This window comes from Hemicordylus capensis, chromosome 10, assembly GCF_027244095.1.
Source record: "Hemicordylus capensis ecotype Gifberg chromosome 10, rHemCap1.1.pri, whole genome shotgun sequence".
Taxonomy (NCBI): Eukaryota; Metazoa; Chordata; class Lepidosauria; order Squamata; family Cordylidae; genus Hemicordylus; species Hemicordylus capensis.
Genome location: NC_069666.1, coordinates 11891145 through 11916933, shown reverse-complemented (window position 1 = coordinate 11916933; position 25789 = coordinate 11891145). Strand labels below are relative to the sequence as shown.

The following is a 25789-nucleotide window of genomic DNA, read 5'->3' as shown; positions in this document are numbered from 1 at the left end:
GGAGGGTCCAGGCAGAATTATAGGTGCCCCACATGGGGGAATCTACTAGGAACATACTAAAAAGAATCACATCAAAACATCAGTGCATTCTAATGGTCATTTGGGAAGAAGCAATCAATGCAGCCCAGGGGCCATTCAGTGCCATTCTTCTTAGTATGCCCCAGGTTTCTTCCTCCTCCCAAAGCAACAGCTTTTTCTTTGAGACTAGGTGGCTAATGTTCCCTTACCTCTAAGGCAGATCCTAGCCTTCCTGGACACTCCATCCTCCTTTGCAGAATGAATAAACAAGTTCTTGAGCAGTTGGGTTAGTAAAGCAAATCAGTAGTACAATGGGTAGTAAAGCTGGGTAATAAAGCACACCCATTCATACATGCTCAACAATGTCCCAGACTTAAGAAATCGATCATTCCACCTCCAAAGTACAGGGATTTTTCCCCTCTTCTTCAAAGGAGTGGTATTTCATTAATAATGGAAATGGTGTCTCAGTCTCTCTAGTCCTTTGCTATTGCAAAATAAGAAGCAACTGAGAATTGTACAGGCAAGGTCATAAGAAGCGAGGCCATGTAAAGCAGAATGCACAGCAAGCCCAACATAAACAAAACATCAGCATAGAGAGAATATTGTGGATTCTGACCCTGCAATGTTAGCCATTGAGCTTAAGGCATCATATCCTTGAGCAATAGTGACTCGAGGAACTTGGTCCATTGCCAGGACGGTGGCTTTGCGTTGAGCAAGCTTGTCTAGGAGGTCTGGATTCTGAGCTGGGTAGATGAAGCTGACAAGTGTTGCCTTCTCCTTGAGCAGGGCTGTCTCATGTACTCCTAATATTTCATTAAAGACTGGAGCTCTGACCTTAGAAAAAAGAAGGGCTACATTTTATTGCCTGGCTTCTTGGGAAACATTTTTTAAAAAAAATTATGAAGTCCATTCACTCAGGTGGTGTAATAATTCTCGAAAACCATGATGCATTGTTACTAAATTTTTCTGGGGGGAAAGGCATTTCAAAAATGAATAAATAAATTCCAGTTCAATACATGGCTCCTGACCACATCAGTCTCTTCCCTACCTACTATGAATTTCACCTGAGGCATCAAAATTAGCCATGTATAGCATATTATATACAAACTCTATTCAGCCAGCCTTCAGTATGTAGCCCTTGCAAATGTTTCCCTGTATTGGGAAATCTGAGCTAAGCTGATGAAATTATTAACTAATTCTTGATCGTCTTGCATCATCAGTATAACCCAGGAGGAACCTTCCTGATGTCATTCACACTGTATAAACATTAATCCTTCTAAGTTTTGTGATTTCCCTCCAATAATCTGAATCTTTCTAATTTACAAAATCCATCAAACAAAATCCATTTACAAAATCCTACAAAATTCATCTGCTTTGGGGGAAGTACTCCTTGAGCCAGGGTCAGCTCTTACCAGTAAGCAGAAGATGCGCCGCATCGGGGCGCAGTCATCAGGAGGGCGTCGAGCTGATGATACCTCCTTAAAAAAAAATTAAATTCCAGCCACGGCACAGCTGACGAGATGGCTGCGGGGGTGCGTGTGTGTCCTACTGACTACACCTCCCCACCAGCAGCAGGAGCGTCTGAACAAGAGCAACGCTATGGCCTGCTGTTTGGCCCGGCGTCGCTTCCCAGTTGCAAGGCGCACCTGTGCAGTGAAGTCTATTAAGTATCTCACAGTTAGGAAGCGACACCGGGCCAAGCAGCAGGCCACAGCATTGCTCTGATATCTTCTGCCGCTGCCAGGGGTGGGGGTGTAGAAGGACACACATGCACCTCCACAGCCACCCCCTCGGCCATGCAGCAGCTTGAATTGGCGGGAGGCGGTGAGAAGAAAATGGCACCAGACACAGTGATGACGGAGGAGGTGGCCAGCGGCCCCACAAGGGAGCCCTGCGGCGGGCGGGCAAAAATGGCAGGGAGGAGGGAGCCCGGTGGGGAGAGAAAGTGCTGTGGGGGGGGGGCTGCCTGTGACAGGAGGAGGACGGGGACCTCTGGAACGACAGGGAACGGACTCTCTTTTTCTCGCCAAGACCGCTCCATTCTCTCTCTCTCTCTCTCTCTCTCTCTCTCTCTCTCTCTCACCGAGACTGCTCCATTATCTTAAATACCCAGGGCTTAAGCTGTGTAGGGCTTTATCGATTATAACCAGCACCTTGTATTTTGCCCAGAAGCGTATTGGTAGCCAAATAGCTCTTTAAGTATAGGAGTAATATAATTATAATTATATTATATACATATTATGTACATAATTAAGTAAAATTTTGAATACACACTAATTGTATTTATTTTGAATTTTCATTTTTTACTATAGCTGGGGGGGGGGGAGGCGCTCAACAGAATGTTGCATCAGGGTGCCAGATCCCCCAGAGCTGGCCCTGCCTTGAGCAAAGATCTCAGTCTACCCTAGCAATTTTGATTAATTTTAATGGGGTTAAATACCAATTATAAGTCAATTTAAAATGACTGCTGGAGTTGTAAACGACAAACTTGCCTTTAAAACAATATCCGATTCAAACACAGTTTTCAAGTCCCCAATTTTTGCTCCAGCTTGTTTGTATAGATCATCAGAGAACTTTGCTTCATCACCAGCTCCATGTTCCACTTGTACATTAAAGCCTTGCTTAACTAAAGCTTGGACGCCAGTAGGGGAAAGAGCTACTCTCTTCTCATTTTTGTATATTTCCTTGGGAACACCAACAATAAGGTCCTTGTAGCGAATTCCTAAATAAAGTAAAAACATACACACAGACAAACACACACAAAGAAAAGTCAATGAAATAAGTGGTACTGTAGTTAGCATGCAGATAGTATGTCTTAACCATTCAAAGGACTACATGTATATATCATCAAGATTCTCAGTAATTCTTACAACAGCTCTTCAGTGTAAGCAGTGTTGTTATATGCATAATGCAGATGGAGAGCAAGAAATACTGGTTTACCTAAAGACACCTATTGAGATCATAGCTGAGATGAGACTTGAATAGGGACTTCCTAGCGGACATCTTTGCCATTATTTCACAATCTCACAATCTTAATTTGACTCAACAATCAGGGGACTTCCTAGTTGCCATGCCACTGGTCTCTCCACGGCTGTTTTACCTCTCCCTCTTGCCTCCTCCTGGTCAGAGGGCCACTTCCAGCCTCAAAGGTAGGATGCCTCTGAGTAGCAGTTGCAGGGGAGTAACAGCAGGAGAGAGGACATGCCCTCAACTCCTGCTGTAGGGTTCCAGTGGCATCTGGGGGGCCACTGTGTGAAACAGGATGCTGGACTAGATGGGCCTTGGGCCTGATCCAGCAGGGCTGTTCTTATGACAATGAGCAAAATGGGGTCACCCCAGAGTGGGGTGTGTACAGTGCCTTTATGTAATTCCAAATTGTATCCTTGCTGCTAACAAGCTCACAGAGCCTCTGTGGCTCCTAAGAACTGTGTCACCGCTCTAGCAATGCCAGTCCATTTATTCCCAATGGGAGCAAGGTCGTTACAATGGTGATGCAATAACTAGGGGCTGTGGAGGCTCTGTGAACTCGGTAGTAGTGTCAACGTGGTTTGGAATCATACAGAGTCAGTGCACATGCTCTACCCTTCCATTAGCAGGGCACTGCACAGTAAGCTGTTCATTTATCGGGGACAGATTCCAGAAAATAGGGACTTTCCCTGGTAAAAAGGGACAATTAGATCCTATGTTGTTATCTCCAAAATACTAGAAAGAAGAAGCCAGAGAGGAAAATCATCCCCCTCTCCACTCCATCCCTATAGCATTCAAAGGCTGTTTATTATCCTAGTTATGGTGAAAAGCAACTGGATTGGGGCCCTTTGTGTAAAGTTTTAGTAATATGGAGAGGCCAACACTACAAGCCCTTACTCATGATGAGTACTCTTTAGTCACACCAAAAAAAACCCCACAAATTGCCCTCCATGGAGGTCACATGCATGAGGTGTGTGGGGGTGTTTTTCGTTTTTTGTTTGTTAGTGACACATAGAACTGCCAAGATGAAACATTCTGCCGTCAAAAGTTTTTATAGTGCTTCATTCCACAGCCAATCCACACGGTCACACGAACACACTGGCAGATGCCAAAAGAATAACAAATTAACATTTGGTTTATAAAAGCCTTGGCTGGAATACTGCTTACAAACGTTTCCATGCTGTTTATTCTGTAAAAGGTGTGGGGCAGGCCACAAATAATGATGTGAGAACCTCAACTTCAAAGACTCTTGAGGTGGGGGGAAAACCAAAAACAAGACAGCAGTGAGAAGAAGAGGAGGAGGTGGAGGAGGTATTTTCCCCCTCCCTTCTTCCTTGGTTTGAGTTAAATGCAATTATTTGTAACAATAGAAAGCAGTTGTTGTGATACAGACCAAAAGACAGGAAGATTCCTTCATGTAGGTCTTCGGGGAATCTGATCACACAAAACCTGTTGCACAGCCAAGAATGCTCCCTAAACTGACGTTCATTGATTAAAGCTGGTTCATACCTAACATTTTCCAGGAGTTTGCCTCTAAGATTTTTGAAATCTTACACTTAAAAATGTAAATGCAACTCTCCTCTCCTCATACTCCTTGAAAAGCTTGGAAGAAGCCTGAAGAGAGAAGAGGAGGCTGCTGGCAATCTTTCCTCACCCCCCTCCCCCCAACCCCAAGGCCACTTTCAAAGCTTGCAGGGGTTTGTTTTGAAATGGGGTTGGCCCCCACCAGGGGCTTGGGGTGGGGCAGCATTTAGCACTTCACCTCAGGCACGGCAATACCAAGTTCAGCCACCCATGATCAGATGACCCCTGCTAACTGTAAACCTTATGGCGAACCTGGGTTTTCAGCCACATAATGAGGTCGCTCACACGACCGGGCAGTTAGGACAGGGGGCAGGCAGTGGGGGGGGGAGGCTGGTCAAACTCACCTTCCCCCCAGAAGATGCCTGCAAAGTTGCTGGGAATACAGGCCGCACTCCCAGACGATCCGTGTTGTGTGCCTGCAGCCCAGAGTTCCAGAGCTGAGACATTGCGTTCTGGCCTCCGGCAATCCCACAATGCACTGCACAACACACACAATGCATTGGGGGATTCTGCAAGAGACACGCCCTCTAGGCACCTGTCTCTTTGTGTGGCCAGGCTGGAAGCAGCCCAGCTCTCACACGAGCAGCGTGCCCGGGTTAAGGGAGAGCTCACCTCAACGGGAGAACAACCTCAATGTGTGGAAAGGCCCTTCAGACACAGTTTTAAAATGTAAATTGTTTTCCCAAATAACTGTATCACAGAATAGTTTTATAAGGAAATGTCAGTTGTCTGCCTAAGGCAGTGGCAGAATGGGAGATAGATCTGACTGATAGTCATAATTCGGCAGGACATTCCCTTGCACACACTCTGTGGAAATGAACCAAAGTTGCACCAGTGAGGTGCTAAATGCTCCCCTGTCCCATGCTCCTGTACAGCTGTTGTTCATTTCCATGCAGCTTGTGGGGGAGAATTTCCTAGTAATTTTTAATTAATAACAGGGGAGGTTCCAGTTGAATTTTCCTTCCCAGGCATCAAAATGTTTTTGGCATGTATAAGGACCACAAAACCGAAGCATTAAAATTCTTCTCTCACACAGTAGTTTCCTGAAGTGACATGCTGTGTATATACTGTGAAGAATGCCGATAGTCATAATTAGCCATACAGTATACAAGAAGAACAAAGATAAGTGACAACTAAGCAAAATAGGGAGCTTCAGAAAGAAATCTACTCCAGTAGCCCATGTGAAGGTGTCTTCACACCCTTCCTCAAGAAACACAGCTCTCAGAAACAAGGTCCACAAGAAACACAGTGCTCAGCATCAGATTCTGCAGGCTGTCTCCCTTGCCAGCCCAGTCTCCTTCATTGGTGTGAATTGCTGGGAGAGTGAAAGCCTTGTGTGCATTGTCTCTGAAATAAGGGGTGTGTAAAGATAACGGGTATCTGTCAGTGTCAGAGCAAAAATAGAGAATGAAGGAAGGAAAGGCGTGAAACTGTGAGATGGGAGTTCAGAGAGATCTGTCGTAGCACCAGTGGCGCTCTTTTGACTAGACTTCTGGGCAGAGGCCCAGTCCCCTGCAGACCTGGGGGGTCCTCCAAATGCTGGCCTTGGGGGCCTCCAAATGCTGAGCGGCCCACTAATTTAAGTGGCAAAATTTAAGTCCATGCAAAATGTGGTATCTCTCTGCAAGTCTGATTCAGAATCTCTTCTAAACATACAAAAATAATTTTAAAAAGAGTTTCCAGCTTTCCCTGGTCATGTTTTGGTATAAAATATAGTGCACTGCATCTTATATCTGGTGGCAGGGGTGGCGGTGGCAAAAGGTCTTTGCGTCCAGGCTCCAAAATTACCTAGGTGCTCCTCTGGGTAGCACTGAGAGAAAGAAAGAATGCTGTGGGGCACAAGGAGAAAAAGGGGGGTAATACAGGGTGCCAAGTGATCTGTGGGGTGAAAAAAGAACAAATAACTGAGAGATGGGGTGCAGAAAAGGGAGAGAAAAGCAATAGGGTAGCTGGAAGTTGGAAATCTGTTGAGATGGGGAAACAGAAAAGGGAGATAACAGAGGTGGAGAGAGTGCAAATACACTTGTGGTACAGACAACATAATTGGGAGTGGAAAGCAAAAAGGCAGTAAGGAAAAGGAGAACTTGGAGAGATTTGCCATGTTGCAGCAAGAAGAGGAAAGCACACCATGTTATGGGACGCTGATTGAAAAGGTGAGCTAGCAGGCAATTGGTTAAAATGAAAATACTGGGTTAAGATTGTAATTAAAATGTTATCCAGCAGTTAATGTAGTGATGTAACCTTCTTTAGTAATTATCTAAAAGTCTCCTTCCTAATTATTTGAGTTATGCATTCCTACTGATATCTCCTCTTCTTTTTCCTTTCTGGAAAAAACAAAAAACATTAAGCCTTTCTTCATAGGAAAGATATAATAGGATCTCATTTGTCATTTCAGTTTTCATTTTCCCTAACTTCTTAGCTCTACTATATCTTTTCTGAGATATCTTTATCCCCCCGCAGTTAGTGAGAACATATTTTATGTTTTATGTTGCTTTAAAATGTTATTTTATGTTATGACCAGTGGTTACAACAATAAATTTACTGACTTACTGACTAACCGAGAACGCATCTCCTAAATGCAGGAGAAAGGTCCATGTTAGTGTGTCTCCCTTTATCTGTATAATTAGGATGTCACGGTGACATTTGCGGCAATCTTCTCTCCATGTCTCAAAATCAGTTAGTTTATAAACAGACTAGTCCAATATTTCTCAACTACAAATCCACCCAGGCATATTTCCACACTCTGCTCTTTAGCAATTAAACCCTGCTCCAAGCTGACTTTTGCTTTGCTTACTTTATCTCATAAGGCAATCATTTTTCTGGAACATACTAAAATACGTCTAAACTACTGTTCTTGCAAGCATAAATGAAACAATGGGCCCAGCCGAATGACCCCGTGTCACCCGGACTGGGCCAATATTTAACATGCCATTGTTTCCTTATGGTTATTCTTACACAAATGGGACACGTACATTGAGACTGAAGAAAGCGACTGAAACCAAAAGAGAAGAGTAAGGCTCAAACTACATGCGCTGCTCAGTGATTCTTTCCCCTGACATTTTGTTTAGAATGGAAGGCAGCCCAACTCCAAGGTGGAGAACAATGCTGTGAGGCTATTTAATCCTTTCCCTTTCTGTCGGTTGTCTGAAAAGGTCTCCTTACCTTTTCCCTCACCGAGAAAAAAATCAGCTTGGGGGGTGAAGTCAGACTTCTGGTTTCACTCAGCCATATGGCATTTTGTTTTTTGTAAGCTGGTTTGTAAAGCAATAATACCTCTGAACACTGAAATAACAGAATGAAATTCAGCACGCATGATGAGGGCAATATTCTACATTTCTTGTTTAGTTACCAACTCAGTCTCTTTTCAAAGTTGAGCAGGAAGACGTACAAGACAATGCATGCAAATATGTCATTTGAAGACCAAGATATCAGAATGGAAATTGGTGTGCACATTCAGGATGACATTCTACGTTCCAAAAACAAATCCCCAGTGTACCCCTATGCTCATTTTAAAGGGGAATGGAAATATGTAAAGCACTACGAAGTGTGATATCTTCCTAGAAGACTGAGGGTCAAAACAGATATGATGCTAACTGCATCATTTCTGCTTCTATTTCCTTCTAAACGAAAATAGCAGTGGTGAAGGGGCCCAGTCAAAATCAGGACCAATTTGTGTGGGGAGGGGCATTTTACTCTTTCCCCTCATGCCATGATCTCCCTAGCTATTACTGTATAAGCCCCAGCATAGAAGGTTCCATTGGCACCAATGGAAATTTCCCTCCTGGAGTTTATAATAAACAGGGGTGGGAGTTATGCCTTTGTTAGGAACATAAGAAGCTGTATTATAATGAATCAGACCACTGGTCCATCTAGTTCAGTATTGTCTACACTGACTGGCTCTCCAAGATTTCAGATGGACGTGTCTTCCAACTCTACCTGGTGATGCTAGGGAATGAATCGGGGACCTTCTACATGCAAAGCAGATGCTCTACCACGGAGCTATAGCCCCATCCCCTGTGCGCCGATTGTGGCTACCTAGGTGGATTTGCCACCGTGTAGCCGCTGGGATTGGGCGCGATCCCAGTGGTTCACACAAGTGGCGAAACCAGGCTTGGCTCCCTTAGCCCAGTTTTGCTTATTTGTGCGAACAGTCTCAACATCTATCACATTATTTTGTTTTGCTTTTCCTAAGAATCAACAGATTTCATTCACACCACAGAGATAATTTGGAAACATCTGCAGGCACACCCTGGGGTCTGACCTTGAGAGGTAATGGCTCCCAGCCTTCTCACACGTGGTGCAAGAGATGTAAAGTGGCTGTTGATGAAAAACAGAATGTTTTTTTTTTTAAAGGCTTTAATCTCTACAGCAAGCTACAGGTGGAGAAGAACTACTGGCAACAGAATAGGAAGGAGCTGCCTGAATTGGCGGGTGGGTATCTGCTATGCTCTGGAGGAAGGAAGAAAATGATAAAATAGAGCAAAGGCAGGGTGAAGCAGGCATGAGCTGCAAGGCGGGGTTGTATCAACTGGCAAAAGTCCTGGACCTCCCTGTATGCTACAAGTGCAGGATGCCGTAAGATTTTAAAGGAAGGAGCATTTCAAAAAGGAGGCAACACACCATTTAAGCTATTGGTGGGTGGTACCTCTGCTAAACATGTTTTGAGTTGTACACAGAAAAGGAAATGCCCAAACGGAGTAGATCCAAAATGATGCTGAAGATACTGGTTTTGCTCAAACCACGGATTGTGCTGGAAGGCCAAAGTATAGCCAGTTTTCCGTTTGTACAGATTAGAGCTCAGTCTCACATCTGCTAACTGGGCACAGAGGCAGACGTTTAAAATGGTGGCTTTCTTATGCTTAGGCTATTGCGGCTCAGTATGATGGGAGTTGTCATCCAATTACATCTGGGGACCCAATGTTGTGAACCGCTACTTTAAGGCACCATACAGAACCCAAGGTAGTATTTCACACACTAATTTACCAAAGGACAATGTTCCTCTGCCACAGCAGAGGAAGTAGAGCTTAGGATGATAACAGAGGTGTTTCACAAGGGAAGGAGAGCTGGTCTGTTGTGATACAGAGCAGGGGCTTAGCAAGGTTGGTTGTGCTGGTCAACGACCGTAATAAAGATTATTAAATATTAGCAAGGTTGGGGTGGGCCCAGAGACAAGATTTTAACCACACACACCACTGAATAGTGGTAACAAAAAACTATAGATAGATAGATAGATAGATAGATAGATAGATAGATAGATAGATAGATAGATAGTTGCATTTCTATACCGCGTTTTGTTAAAAGACAACCCTAAGGCAGTGTGTGTGTGTGTGTGTGTGTGTGTGTGTGTGTATTCCTAAATTAATTTTTAAAAGGTTTTGTAAATTGTGGACAATGCAAGTCATTTCATGGTACTAGAGAAAGACATGCTGTTCTGGTAGCTCCAGGTCTTCACACTCACATCAATTTCGGAGGATGAATACAACTGAAGGAAGCCCTGGCGGGTGCGCGGCTGAGGGAGTCAGTCATGTGACCTGCCTCTGAGGGGGGGCCCAAGCCAGTGGGCCCCCAGACAACTGTTTCCCCTTGCCCTATTATAGTTACGCCCCTGGTACAGAGCAGATTGTCCCCTTTGCTAACTGGGCAAAGAGGCACCTTTTTAATGTGGTGATTCTCTTTATTGATCAGGGGGAGAGTAACTGGCCCTATCCAACTCCAGCACAGTACTCCCAGTGACTGCTGCTGGTGTCTGTCATGTTTCTTTTTAGATTGTGAGCCCTTTGGGGACAGGGAGCCATCTCATTTATTTATTATTTCTCTGTGTAAACTGCTTTGGAAACGTTTGTTGAAAAGCGGTATATAAATATTTGTTGATGTTGTTGTTTGCTAAGCAGAGTCTATCTAGGTTTGCATTTGGATGGCAGACTACACATGAGCACTGCAAGCCATTTCCCGTACAGGATGGGACCATCGCTCAGTGGAAGAACATCAAGTCCCAGGTCCACTCCCTGGCATCTCCAGGTGAAGCTGGGTGACACTCCTGCCTGAAACCTTGGAAAGTTGCTGCCAGTCAGCATAGACGATACAAGATGTGGTTTGACTCGGTATAAGGCAGCTTCCTGTGTTCCTAAGTAAGCATGCTCCATTGCTCCTATTTTCGTCTGTGAGAAGCTGGAGTATGAAATAAAGCAAATCTATATCCTATAGAAGAATTAATCTTTTCTTAGTGCAGAATCTGGGTTGCCTGTCTGCAGATTATTTATTTTATTTTATTTTATTTAAGCCTGGAGTGCACACATCCCTGTTCATAAGAAACAAATGCATCATCCTTTCTACACAACCTACCCTGCTGTGCAGACATGAGTGTCTCATAATGTTCACCTACCTTCTACAAGCAGAACTATAGAAAACACCCTTTTGTATGGGATTTGGTGTATCAGTTGGCAACAGAACACTCAGCACACGGCTTCTCAATAAACCTTATGAATTCTTCCTTTGATGTCAATTTTGGCAGTGTCTCCCTTGTACGTTTCATTGCACGCCATACCATCTGAATAAGATTCAGGGCTGATAACCTGTACAGTGTCCAGAGCTGATGGAGGTACTCTCTACTCACTCTTTTTCTTCTTTACCAGTTCAGTTTGTGATAATAATAGTGATCTGTAGTTGGCCCCTAATTTGTTTTTTAAGATAGATTAAAATGCTGCATTTAAAATCTTGAAGAGCAGGCTTCAAGTGGAATGTCCCCACCACAACCCAAGATGTTGTCTACTATTGCTGTACTAGGAGTGTATCCCTAAAATGTATCGGGGATAGACGGACAACTGGGAAGCCAGACCTAAAGCTGCTCATTAGCAGCAAAATGCCTCCATTCGGGGAAGTCACATTTGGAATGAAAACAGCAGGGGGAGCAGTCTTGTAGCAACTAACAACCCGACAAAACAGCAATTTTCTTACGCCGCATGTACGATGTCCTAGCTCTATATCGCAGCAATTAAATTTGAAACAAGGCATTGGAAATGTGAACGGCACCCTGCTGTCCACATAGGGACTGCAGTGTCAGGATGCAGGAAGTGTGGAAGCACACTTCCGAGATGCATCCTGACCCTGTTGCAGGGTCTAGTCTGGAAAGTGCCCTAATCTGCTAATTCTACTGTGCTATTCCTTGCAATTTCTGTAACAGCGAATCAAAGGACAGTTAAATATTATACGGATTTCTGTCTCTTGTAACAGATGCTTTTCAATAATGCCGTTGTACAAACGTCCAGTGGTCATTTCATGAATACCTGTTTAACCCTGATCCGGATTTTGGAGTAGATTTCCATCCCTAGCTGCGTAAAGGTGCGTAAACAAGCAAACAACTGTACTTCCAGCTATGTTCTTGTTGTCTTACTTGCACTCTGGTACACAATTTATCCCCAAATATAGCCCCTCACCAGTTATTATATTTGTTATTAATAAAAATATGACACACATAGAAAACTACCCCAAAATGAATGAACCCCTTATGTCAAGTTTATTGACCAAGTGTGGTAAATAAATAAGTAAATTTAATATGCAGTGTATTTGATTTGATTTGATAAATATCAAGAAGGGTATGGACTTAACAACATCACTGCATGCGTACACATACTCACACACCAGTTCTCAAACAATGCAGCTACTGTAGTTCATGCATATAGCGGACCATTGAACCTATAGTGATGAGTTATTGCTGACTTCTAAAGGACAAGGATTCTGCTCTTAGCCACATGTAAATCTTCTTCTGCCAGAAACCAAATGTAGTACCTGCCACTGAAGAATGGTCCTTCATCTGGATATTTTAAGAAATATTGCAACCAAGCAAGCAACTAGCAATAATTTAATAGATGGGGAAAACATTACCTAGGAAGCTATTTGAGGAATGTGGTGTTTAAACCCCCCCGATTATGTTGCAAAGAAACCCCACTCACTAAGACTGTACAGGAGAACTGCTAAATCACATGCATTCTTGTACATAGTTTTCATTTAATCTTGGAGTAACTCTTATTGATACCTAGGTAACTGAGATGAACATTCTTTTTCCACATTCTCCAGTAAATAACATTTAAAAGTAAACTGAATTCTTGATATCCTAATAGTGGATTAGTGCATCAAAGCATCCCTGGAAAGAAAACTGGTACCAACAATTTGAGGCTTTGTAACAGGAACACAGGAAGCTGCCATATACTGAGTCAGACCATTGGTCTATCTACCTCAGTATTGTCTTCACAGACTAGCAGCAGCTTCTCCAAGGTTGCAGGCAGGAATCTCTCTCAGCCCTGTCCTGGAGATGCCAAGGAGGGAACTTGGAACTTATATGCTCTTCCCAGAGCGGCTCCATCCCCTGATGGGAATATCTTACAGTCTCAGCTACATAAACATCATATTCTCAGCCAAAAGAGGAAGGAAGAGGTACATCCCTTCCAAAACATCATCAAAGAGGTACCTTTCCTGAACTATTCAAGGAGCAGCTTTCACAGTTTTGATGTCATTAAAGTAAAAGCCCGATTCCTAGATGTCACCGCCCAGATTTGTTGCAGAAACAGAACGGGTAATAAGACTTGCTTCCTGTTACTTTTAACTTTATTTCCACCATCACCTGTGTTGGTGGCAGCAGTAGCGCTGATGCACAGCTGCCTCCTGGTAGGAACTGTCTTGAATACCCATAACTACCCGAAGCACAGGATCAGCCCACGGTGATTATTTTAAAAATGGCAGTGTGAAATAGCAACTATCATTCTTCATGGAGGAGGCAATTTTTAAAAAAGCTGCACTACATCCAGAGGCAAATATGGGTATTCAAGATGGTGGCTGTGAGGAGGTGACTGCAGGGGCGTAGCAAGGTTGGAGTGGGCCCAGAGACAAGATTTTAAAATGCCCCCCCTCACTGAAGTTCAGCTGAGGCTGAATAGCGGTAACAAAAAGCAGAGTAACATTTACACACGTGTGTGTGTGTGTGTGTGTGTGTGTGTGTGTGTGTAAACACCTATGTGCCACAATAGAATAGAACATCATTCTAAATTTTTGCAAAGGTTTTGTAAATTGTGGATGATGCAAGTCATTGCATGGTACTAGAGAAAGACATGCTATTCTGGTAGCTCCAGGTCTTAACACTCACATCAATTTTGGAGGATGAATACAACTGAAGGAAGCCTGGGCGGATGCTCAGCTGGGGGAGTCAGTCATGTGACTTGCCTCTGGGCCCCCCCCAAAGGCAGTGGGCCCCCAGACAACTGTCTCCCCTTGTCCTATTATAGTTACGCCCCTGGGTGACTGTCTTGGCACAGCCTATCGCAGCTCCTGCTCACAGTAGCCACTTGGAGTCAGACACCAAAGAGGTGGGAACAGCACTAGTTCCAGCCCTGCAGGATTGGTGCCAGGCTAGCCTAACCCACAATGCTGGGCTAAATGGACCAGCAGTCTGACTCAGTATAAAGCAGCGCCATATGACTGCAGAACGGAAAAGAAAACCCCCTCTTTTCTCCTGTAGGAGTCTGCCTACATTGCCCACCAGGGATGGTCCCTTCCCCAAGCTAAGTATCGTCAAGACAGGGGCAACCCAAGATCCTGCAGTGTCTCAGGCAAAGCACAAAATGCTGCCTTGCCTTAACAACCCTGATAAGCTTTGAAAGTGGCATGGGCAGCAGGAAGGAGGGAAGGCTGCTGACAGCCTCTTCTCGCCACATGCTTCTTGCAAGGACTGCAAGGAGTGTGAAGAGATGTGCTCCTTGCAAAGTTGGCAAGGGTCAGATTGATCACAAAGAGCTGCTCTGATGCAGGATTGCATCACTCTAATTGAGTGGATGGGTTCAAAGAACCCAGGGCCCCCAGCGCCACCCCTCCCTATTTTCTTCAATATCTCCTTCACTCTGAGGGGCTGCCAGGGAGAGGGGCGGACATGGGCTGCCCTGCCCTAGCTACACTCCTGCTCGGGGGGGGGGGGGGTAGGCATTTTGCCACCATGCTGGTGCCCCAGTAATCTGCCACCTGAGGCAGCTGCCTCACCTTGCCTCATGAGGGCGTTGCTTTTTAAGCAATGCATTTGGCCTCATGGATCTGCATGCTATCCATTTCAGGGAGACATGCTTCTGCATCAATATTTTTTATAAAGGATGCCATTTAAGGGTGGCAAGAAGGGTAAAATAGCGCCTCAGACCCATATGAGAAAAGTGTTTCCAGCCAGCCAAAGTACACACTGTACCTTTTGTCGCCTGTTCACTCCATAAAGTAGGGAACGTTTTAAAAGAGCGTTGTCCAGCTGATGACTGTAATGACCTTGCGTTAATTGTAAGAAGGAAAGGCAATGAACAACTGCTAGCACATCGCACCAAGCTTGCCATCTTTGTAGTTCTGAGAACAAAGAGCTTTTTGATGTTGGTCCAGTGCCCTGTAGGTATAAAGCTTTTATTAAGATCTAGTTGGTCAGTGTATTGCATTCACATTATACTGCAGAACTACGAAGTCATAAATGCTTGAGCGTCACTCTGCAAATATGTTTGATTTCTGAAGCAGAGGGCACAGAGAGTTGACAAATGATGAGCCTTCTCCCAGATATCTCAGCTGGAATCTCCCAGAGCCTTCTTCGGAATGGCTAGTGGAGAAGATAAGCCAAGATTTTCTGACAGCACTTTGTCTGAAAGGGTGATTAATGTGGAACTGAAATCTGGTGAGTTTCTTGGACTCTGCCAAGCCATCTGCAGCCTGAATTGAGCCATATTCCAAAGCACAAACAAATTGGTCAAATGGCTTACAGTTAAACAGTCCTGGATTTTAATTCTAAAGGTCAGCATTGTTATTCAATTTTCTTCAGACTATCAAAATGTGGAAACTTTTACAGCACAAAACCATAGAATGCAAAAAATGATCTACCCATACCAAACAAGAGTGCTGCGGTTTGCTTTGGATTGTTTTTATTATCTTAATTTTTCTTAGCCTTGGACAAGTGTCTGAATTTTCAGTTGACACATGAGTAAAATACAACTCTGATGAGGAGAAATTTTTACTAATAGAAGCTGGCAAATCTAGCTGGCAAAACAAGATCCCAGCTTAAAAAATTATTCCAGTCCAAATGATGGTGTATTGATGTCATAGATGCACATGACCTGCACCATGGGGTACATGCACATTTGGAGTACATTTAACATTTTTACATTTGGAGTAGAACATCTGTGGAGTATATGGCCCCATTCGCAAACACCAAACCAGAGTTAAATGGATCGGGAGTTGGAATTCCTGTATGTCCGAACACATAAAACCATGGCTTCATGCCCAAAGCAACCTGCGGTTTCCCTTTCCAAACTCCATTTTTAACCTTCAGTTTGTAGTGAGGGTCACCACCAACATGAGGTTTAGAGAGGCAGTGTTATGTCTGAATGCAGACACCACCATAACCAGGGTTTCTGCAACCAAAATCATAGAGAGGGCGGCCCAGACCCACACAGGAACACACCTGCTCCATGCCCACCACAGTTCTCGATGGACACCTCTCTATTGAAAAACTTTCCCCACATCAATTGGAAGGGCTTTCAGAAGCTAGAGAAAAGTAGGCCAGGTGCACCATGTCCGCCAGCTAGAGATCGCTTTCTTATATCAGATTAAAAATGGGAACATCTTCACTTCTATATATGGCAGTGCCCAAATTGTGGGAGGAAAGGTAAGGTGCATTTAATAAAATTCAAAATACCCCTCTGCCTCATTTTAGTGAAATAATGCCCCTCTGCAACCTTTGAAAATCAGTAGCTAAGGTGACTGAGGCTCTAATGACCTTCCTTATCCCATAATTCAAGCACAGATACAAGGATATCCTAGAAATGCCCTTTGTCACACATTCATGAAAAGGCCAGTTCTAGACTTCTTCCTATGTCTTAGAAATATAACTTTGCAAGAACAGGTTATGAGTAAAAGAATTGGCTGATGCACAGATTTCACATACACCGCAAGAGGGCAGATTCATTTGCCTATTAAGCCTCTTAAAATATCGTAGTTGCTGTGACTGAAGTTATGCATCAAAAATTAAGCAAGCTTAATAATTAAGGGTGTTGCCTAGTTCATTCTGTTGTTTCTGTTAATCACAGGAGCAACTATGTGTACAACTGAAGTTTCACCCACCCTGTCATCTGGAAATCCTGCTCTGCTCCACTCTGGCTTTTGAGATTTCAGCAAGCATTGCTCACATCTTTTCAAACTTACTTTTGCTGCTATAGGAGCTAGAAACTCATGACATTTAAAAAAATGAAAGCTGGAATTCTCAAGATGCTGAATTATATACCGTGTCAAGCATCTACAGAATAATCACAGAATACATACAGCCTTGCATAAATCGATCTGGGTTCAAGGACTGTTCCCTATAAGAAGAGCATTCTATCACAAACACCACCACTCCCTTGTTACATATTCCAGGAGCTAGCATTAGTAACAGACCCCCAAGATGAATTAAGCCCTGCTCACACGTGGCATGTCTCCTTTAAGGACAGGAAGAATCTTGATTCCGTTTCCCCATAGATGGAGACTTCTTTCATAGCAGGCTTCATTTTTCTCCAAAATGGGGTGGGGGAGATGTATACTTTGAGGGGGCTATTTATTTTAGCCCTCTTTACGTGCCCATGGCCTGACACAAGGCCATGGGCCTCTGAAAATAAGAGATGGGGCAAGGTTTCCTGGCACACTTCAGAAAAAGGTCTATCAGGGTTAGAGAGATAATGATGGTGCACAACACACACACTGAAGGAAAGCTAAAGTGAGGGACTAACCTGGGATTGGTGTCCTTAGAAGCTTGCTCTGTCCCCCATGAAATACAAAAGGGGCAGCCCAGGGGGACTGCCTGTTTTGTGACCTTCACATTAGCAGCTTGCTGGCCGAGGGAGGAGGGCGGTTGTGTGGTCTATAAATAGGCTCCACGTGACCTCAAAGGCACATTCCTCTTGGCACTGACGGCATGGAGTCTTTCGCAGCAACACACACCAGGACCTGCTGGAAGGCTGCCCATAGGGCTGACATTTCCGAGTCTCCTTGCTACGACCGGAGAGTGCAGCCCACCTCACGTTACGTGAAGGACTAGGCCTTTGGAAGGCTCATGTATCGGAGTTACATGAAAAGGTTTGTATCATCCAGCCAAGAAAGGAGCAGAGGCAAGGATGGCCAACTCTGTGATGTTTTGGCACCTGAGGCTGAAACACTGAAATGTGAAAACAACAGCAATATTTACTATAATAAATGGAATAATCAGTCCAGTCCAGAATTTTACAACTTATACAAGCCAAATGACACAAAAAAAACCCCACACACACACGTATGACAAAATCAACAAAGCATATACAGAATTAAACAATTACATGTCATAAATTGACTAGTCAATTTGACCGCTCAGAGAGCTGTCTTCTGGAGCAATATGTAAACTGAATAAATAAATGTATAAATAAGTAACATTACTCTATGCATTAAACTTGAGTATACACAGATATCTGGATGGATAAATAAAGAAATAAATGCATCAACAAAACAAAACAACATTACTCTGTGCATTAAGCTTGAGCATACAAAGATACTTGGAAGGTATTTATTTATGATAATGTAGGTATGCATCATATATGATTGAATTTCCAAGTTTAAAACATATATTAAATAATTATGATACAAATTCTGTCCCCCTGTCACAGGCTACCTTTACCTGCCAAACAGAAGAACTCATTCTGGATAAAGGACTGAGCACTAAGCGATAACAGCCTTCCCATCCAAATCCCTTTTCAGCCTTATTGTATGTTTAATCCATGTTAATTGTTAATCATTACATTTTAATCCTTCCTTCCCCCCAAGGAGCTCAGGGTGGTGTGTGTGGTATTATTTCTCTCTTTATCCTCACAAGACGCCTATGAAATAGAAGTTAGGCTGAGTGAGATGGTGATTGGCCTACGGCCTGTCAGTGAGTGTCATGGTCCAGCAGGAATTTGAACCTGTTCCCAGTGCGCTTTTCAATGCTCTGTCCACTACACGACACTCCCTCTCAGTTAATGACTCTAGTCTTTAAATGACCTCCAGTTCTATGTGCGTGGTTGGGGTGGGTGGGGGGAGGTAGTCCTGGTTGTTCAGTCCTGAGGTGAAAAGGCAACATGATTTCCTGCTCCCTCATCCCCTTCACTCTCACCAATTTGTTTTTAACGACACACCACAAGAAATGGAAGGGAAGAAACCAGTTATCCTTCAGGAATCGGGAGTGGGGTGGGGGAGAACAGGACTGTGGTTCATGGGCAGCGGGGGTTATCCCTTTCCTCCCGCACAATTTCCCCGCCAAGAATTACTCCCTTCAAGCTATTTGCCCTCAGAGTATCTATTTTGCAGAAAATAGGCATTTAAGAGGGAAAGAGTAATTGAGGGCAGTTTTTGGTGAAAACAGTGCAGGGGGTGAGTGTTGGAAGTGAGAATTTCAAAGCATTGCGCTAAGCACCACAGTAACCTCTTTTGGTCGCTTGAGGCATGAGGCGATGTTAATAGGTCTGTCTTGGTCAGTTAAGAGTAAGAACTGTGTGCCAGTTGTTGAAGGTTAGTGCCTGTTTGAGTATGTCGTTCAATGGGCTTTCTCTCAGTCAGTGATGTTTTCGTTTCTTAATAAATATTTATTTGTTTTTTGAACGCAACCTAATGTCTCCGGGGAATCTCTTGGGCTAAACATCTTTACCACCACCAGAGCATACTCTACTGTGTGAGGACTTTAATGTTTACTTTACTTTAATACTTTAACTCCTCACACCCCTCTTCCGTTTGCACGTCTCCCTGTGCACCCAATCTGGGTCAGGCGCCTCACGGCTCCTTTTTGTTAAAGAAGAGGCATTTCTGGTGTTAAACAGGCCTCTTAATACTACCATTAGCATAGCAAGTGGTTTGTCCCATGGTTTATGGAAAAAAACATGTTCTCTGTATGTAGCTCCTTATGGGAACCTGTCACACATGGGAACCAAGAGCAGATTCATTGCTTTCCCTTCCCTACCCAGAAATTCACACTGGATTTTTTTGCACACAGATAGCAAAGGATCCTATACAGAGGACTTGCAGAAGCATATCTGTCCCTGCAACCCGTGGGCACAGTGGCAATGTCATGCCAATAGCCAGACGGCCCCCCAAGATGGCTACTCCACTAATATTTACAGACCACTTTTCAGCAAAAGTTTTCAATGTGGTTTACATGGAAAACCAATCAATCAACTAAGTAATAGGATACTTCCCTGTCCCAAAATGTGAAAAGGAATATGAGATAGACACCAATAACAACCATTATAGGAACACTGTGTTGGAGCTGGACTTCTAATCTTCACCTTAGGAACATAGGAAGCTGCTATATACTGAGTCAGACCATTGGTCCATCTAGCTCAGTATTATTGTCTTCACAGACTGGCAGCAAATTTTCAAAGGTTGCAGGCAGGAATCTCTCTCAGCCCTATCTTGGAGAAACCAGAGAGAGAACTTGAAACCTTCTGCTCTTCCCAGAGCAGCTCCATCCCCTAAGGGGAATATCTTACAGTGCTCACACATCAAGTCTCCCATTCATATGCAACCAGGGCAGACCCTGCTTAGCTAAGGGAGCAAGTCATGCTTGCTGAGGGGCGTAGCTAGGGGAGAGGGGGCCCGTGTTCATCCCTCTCTTGGGTGGCCCCCCAGAGTGAGGGAGACAATGAAGAAAATAGGGAGGGAAGGAGCTGGAGGGCCCTCAGGAGCTGGGGGCCTGTGTTCTTTGAACCCTTTCGTTCAATTATAGCTACACCCCTGCGCTACCACAAGATCAGCTCTCCAACCTTCATGCAGGGTGAATGTGTGTTCACACCAGAGAAACTGCCAGTGTACTGTGATTTGGATAACAGTATTTTCTAGAATCAAAGTTACCAATGCAGTAATTTTCAAAAAGCAAGATCTACTGAACCTTTACACCAGATGAATACCTACCCTGATCTGTATAGAAGAAAAAGGATAAAGTCAAGTCAAGTTCTTTATTATGGTCTATGAGCAGCAAGAAAAAGGATGAAAGGTACTCTGGGTCACAGAGAACAAGGAAAAGGTGACCTACTGGGTAAAAGACAAACATCAGATTTTTATTATTTCATAACATTCAGCCAAAGGGCATGCTCATAGGCTTTGCCAAGGACAAATGAATAATCCATTTAGTGCAATCACATTCTGCATATAACACTGTACATTCTCTGGCAGAAGTATTATTTTATGTGCTTTATGTGTGGAATTTGACAAGATAATTAACTTGCTAGCATCTAAAATAATAAACTGCTGAAACCAATATTCTCTGTGCATTAAAAGAACAGCTGCAGCACGTTTACAAGACTTTTTCTTCATATTAGTCATAGGAAGAAACAGTGTTTCCCACCACCAATTATTATTTATTGCAATTATTAGTCACCTTTCCACTTAAAAGTGGCCCAAATTTGGTATACACTACAGCATTGCTTTTCTGTAGGCAAATGTAGGCAAAAATATACTTGTTTAAATGATGGCTGTCTTATATTTAGCAGGGGGAGAGCAACTGTGACTGTTCATCCTAAAATGCCCCTCCTTCCAGTGGCTGTTGCTGACTTGTGTTTCTTCTTAGACTGTGAGCCCTTTTTGGACAGGGAAGTTTTTTTCTCATTCCTTTTGCTATGTGAACCATGTTGAAAACTTCTGTAGTTACTGAAAAGATAGATAGATACAGTAGATCGACAGACAGAATAGCATCCTCCTTCAATCTGCCAGTCATAGGAACATAAGAGGCTGCCTTAACATTGAGTCAGACCATTGGTCCATCTAGCTCAGTATTATCTACACAAACTGGCAGCAGCTTCTCCAAGGTTACAGGCAGGGATCTCTCTCAGCCCTATCTTGGAGATCCCAAGGAGGAAACTTGGAACCTTCTGCATGCTAGCAGGCAGATGCTCTTCCCATAGCAGGCCATCTCCTGAAGGGAATATCTTACAGAGCTCACATGTAATCTTCTATTTAAATACAAATCAAGGCAGACCCTGCTTAGCAAAGGGGACAATTCTTGCTTGCTACCACAAGAACAGCTGTCTTCAAAATCTTGATCAGCTAGCAGAGAATGGTTTTGACCTATCAACCTCTGAATTATGGGCCCAACACACTTCCGCTGGACCACTCTGTCCAGACACTGTGAGACAAATTACTTTTGATGCATGTTTTTAAAAACATCCCCAAAGAGGAGAGGATGCATCACAGCTCCCTTTGCCAGTTGCAACTGTCAGATATTCACTGGTCCAGATACAACAGGCCACAAATCCTTGACATCAGGTTTATTCAACTCAAGCTCCTTAGCCTAAGCCCCAAAGTGCCACCAAGCCGATACTGTAGAGAAACAATCTGAGGAAATTCTCTAAATTTCTCCTTGGGAGAACCCTTTCAGGGGCGTAGCTATAATTGAGCAAAAGGGTTCAAAGAACCCAGCCCCCAGCTCCTGAGGGGTCTCCAGATCCACCCCTCCCTCACTCTGGGGGGCTGCCAGGGAGAGGGATGAACACGGGCCCCCTCTCCCCTAGCTATGCCCCTGCTTGAAATATTCTTCAGATTTCCAGACACCATCCTGGGGTGCCCACAGTACAGTACTGGGATGGACCACAGCCAGTACAGTCAGCGTGTCAAATCTGGTTCAGGGCTCCATGCAACTTTACTTCTTGTTCCAACGGAGTCTTTCAAAAGTGAATTTTCTAAAGGTTATTTATCTGGCAAGGTTATTTATGTGTCTTGAAATGTAGAGAACAGAAGCACTAGAGCATGAAGCTTAACCAGATTTTGGAAGTTCAGGAGGATCTTTGATAATAAACTGTAGGGGATAAGCATATGAATGCTTCATTACCTTTAGCTCCCTCATCAGCAGACAAATATCATAGCTCTTGCTTCTTTATTTTTGAATTTAGAATGGGGTTTAGCACCCAACAGTACAGGTTGGCAAACAAAACTATGGAGGGATCTTTGGAAGTTAAAATGGAACAGGGTCTTTTTATAAATCATGTAAAAAAATCCCCATTAAAAGTTTGGATGAAAAACACTGCTAAGGAGGCTAAAACATCTGGATTTAAAAAACAAAGAAACCCAAACCTTGTAGAAATGCCAGTTGTGTTATTTCATGCGATAGCTGGTGGACTTCAAAAACTATTATTACTAACCAAGACAATGAAAGGTTTGTGAAGAGACACTTACACCTCCAGTACGGGTCCAGTAATGAGACCGGTTGGCTAGTTCCACAGAGTGGCCTATCCCACCCTGGGCCTAATCCAGATTGAGACAATGGCATGAGGGCTTTAACTTTTTGAGCCTGCTATGGTCCAAATCTGCATCAGGTCCCCACAGCTGCTACTTTCCACTGGAAAACAATTCCTGTTCCAGAAACCATTAAAGTCTGAGCATAAGGTCTACTTTACACAGATCACCAAGCACGTGATGAAAGTTTCCCAGGATTTTTAAACTGCATAAAATAGAATTTTGCCGTAAATCACAATTTCCTGGCTTTTTAAACTGCAGGTGAGAAATTGCATGGTGGGATAGTCCCCCATCAAGGAATCATAGGAATCATAGGAAGTTGCCTTATAACGAGTCAGACCATTGGTCAACTGTCAGTGTCTGCTCTGACTGGCAGCAGCTCTCCAAGGTTTAAGGGCCTTCTCAGCCCTACTTGAAGATGCCAGGAACCGCCCAGAGACATAGGTTTGGGGCGGTATACAAGTGTGATAAATAAACAAATTAAATAAATAAACCTGGGACCTCACCTTCTGCATGCGAAACAGACGCTCTGTTACATTGCAGAGGATTCTGGGAATATTCTAGGACATTCTCTCTAGTTCGTGTTGGGCATTGGCCAGGCCCATTGCAGTCGCATGTGAACTGAGATCACGCTGTAGCATTCAGCCCTCTCTGTCGCTGTGCATTCCAGGAGGAGATGAGCAAGCTTGTCCACCCTTACTAATCTTCTCTTTGAAGAAGCTTTTAAGATTAATAGAACAGAATCTGAAAGTCATTGAACAAAAATCTAGCCCAAATAAGATGCATACATAAGTGACTTGTATGTATGAATACTGTATGTGTAGAACATTATATGTACAACCTTATATGTACAAACCTTATATGTACAAATTCTTCATAGATTATAAAGAGATTAGTAAAACACGTTCAGAATTTGAAAGGTCAAGAGCTTATAACCTATATTGGGGTGTCTTTTTGGTGTAGGGGAGAGTTCTACACATTAAGGCAGTTCTTGCAGCCATAAACTGAGTGGAACAAACATTCTACCCAGCTTTGGAAACAGCGTGTGCTCCCAGTTTTTGATCATCTATCAGCAAAAACCTAGGAAAGAAGAAGGGGAAGTGATTCGACAGCATTCATCTCGGGCCAATTTTATCGCAGAGACCCAACTTTCAATATCCGGGGAGTGTTTACATTTTGTAGAATAATACAATTACCTAGAAGAAAGGCCCTAGGCAAACCTGTTCCATTGGTTGGGATTATTCTATTTGTTTGTTAGATTTATATCCTGCTCATTCTGATAGGCTCAAAGCAGCTTATAGCATTTTAAAAATTAATAATCCTGTCTCAAAGGGGCTCACAAAGAAAAAGAGGGGGGAAATCTTATTAGGAGGCAAGTCCAATAATATCGAGATCATGTCATGGTGATAGTGACAATTTGTTTCCAAATGAAACTTAAGGTGTTTTAAAACCTTATATGGTTTAAGGCCAGGTGATCTAAGGATCATCTTCTCCCAAATAAATCTGCCAACCCACAAAATCTGATAGGGAGAACCTCCTGCTTGTGCCATCAAGAATTTATTTATAGAATTTATAGAATTTTATTTATAGAATATAATAGAATTTGGAGGCCATGAAGAATAAGGCCTTCTCTGTGGTGGCCCCCTCTTTCTGTTGACTTTCCTTCTCCAGGAGATGGCCCCCTTTCCCCCACTTTTCCAGCAGCTTTTAAAGATACATTTTTTTCAGACAGACATTTCCCACCTACAGATAATTGAAAAATTCTCCTCTAATTTCTCCTCCATCGTTTTATTGGTTTTAGCAGTTTTACTCTAGTAATATTTTACTGCATTTTAATTTGTAAACTGCTTTGAGACTTTGTGCAGAAGGCAGGATAGAGATCCTTTTTTAAAAAAAACATAAATAAAACACAGTAAAGAGGCTCACAGCCCAATACCAATTTAAGCCCACCTTTTAAATGCAGCTAGTTCTAGCTGTTTCAGTGAAAGCAGATTATTTTCAGTTTATGACATAATTGGATTGCAGAGTATCATTTTTAAGCAAGTTGACAGTGGTATGATGATGGAGGACTCAGTGCCATGGGCATGCACACACATTTCTTATGGCCCACTGTCATCTCTAGTCAAATAGATTTTGCAGGGTTTTGAAGTGTAACGAAAACTTGCAAACCTTGTTAACCAGAAGTTATAATGAGTGTACACATGGACAACAATGCTTCTCTCATATCATCTTTAGCTCTCTGAAAAAAACCCTATCATCTGTCTTCAGTCAAAGTCACCACCATCATTGGTAGCTTCACATATCAAGTTATCAACGTTAGAAAGGGAAATGGGCATGGATTGTGGCCACATATTTAAAAGCAAACTCATTTATTCCACGGGTATATTGATTCAGTGCCTTGCAGTCCTTTCGCAGCTGAAGCTGTTCATCATCTCTGATGTTCTCTTATGCAAGTTCTCGATCCAACTATTCCGCCTGATTTTTCCTGAGTCTGATACTGACTGTGAATTATTGGCACGCATAGTTTTTCCAGATGTTATAAGTTCCCCATAGCCCTGTTGATGAGCAAAAGCATAAGCAGATCTTTGTGAACTTCCTCTGTGCATTAAGCAGATATTATGCCTCTGCAGTGGTCCCTGTTTCTTTTTCGCCTTGTGCGAGAGTCATACCTTAAATGGAAAAAGCATACAGTACATTGATAAGAAAAATGATCATCATTCTTGAAATGTTGGTTGGTTTTCAGATCTGAGTTACATCAATATGCCCTTTATGATGTGGCATGGGGGAACCCTGAAACAGCAGCTCAGGTCAGAGTTCACAGCAGTTTGCAAACTAAAGCAAATTACAACTCCACTCACAGAGGGCAGCAGAACCATCAACTGCTCGAGGAGGAGGAGTTGGGGGGAAGGCACCATCAAGGAGAGAAAAGAAAAAGAAAACCAATTTTATAGTTTTA

General features: G+C 43.3%; 2 protein-coding genes across 2 annotated transcripts in view; both read right to left on the bottom strand.

The window, feature by feature from the left end:
- The window catches only part of LOC128335146 (NAD(P) transhydrogenase, mitochondrial-like), a 74397-nt gene extending 56789 nt beyond the window's left edge, over positions 1-17608 (bottom strand). Inside the window, exons 1-4 of the mRNA XM_053273039.1 lie at positions 17337-17608; positions 14789-14974; positions 2511-2740; positions 635-852 (exon numbers count right to left, since the gene is read on the bottom strand). Of these exons, the coding sequence (XP_053129014.1) occupies positions 635-852; positions 2511-2740; positions 14789-14927 (587 nt within the window). The 5' untranslated portion in view covers positions 14928-14974; positions 17337-17608. The remainder of the gene's footprint in view (positions 1-634; positions 853-2510; positions 2741-14788; positions 14975-17336) is intronic.
- A 3034-nt stretch (positions 17609-20642) lies between these two features.
- Positions 20643-25789, bottom strand: part of ATP8B4 (ATPase phospholipid transporting 8B4 (putative)) — a 103732-nt gene continuing 98585 nt past the window's right edge. Inside the window, 2 exon segments of the mRNA XM_053272501.1 lie at positions 20643-21252; positions 23340-25502. Coding sequence (XP_053128476.1) covers positions 25224-25502 — 279 coding nt within the window. The 3' untranslated portion in view covers positions 20643-21252; positions 23340-25223.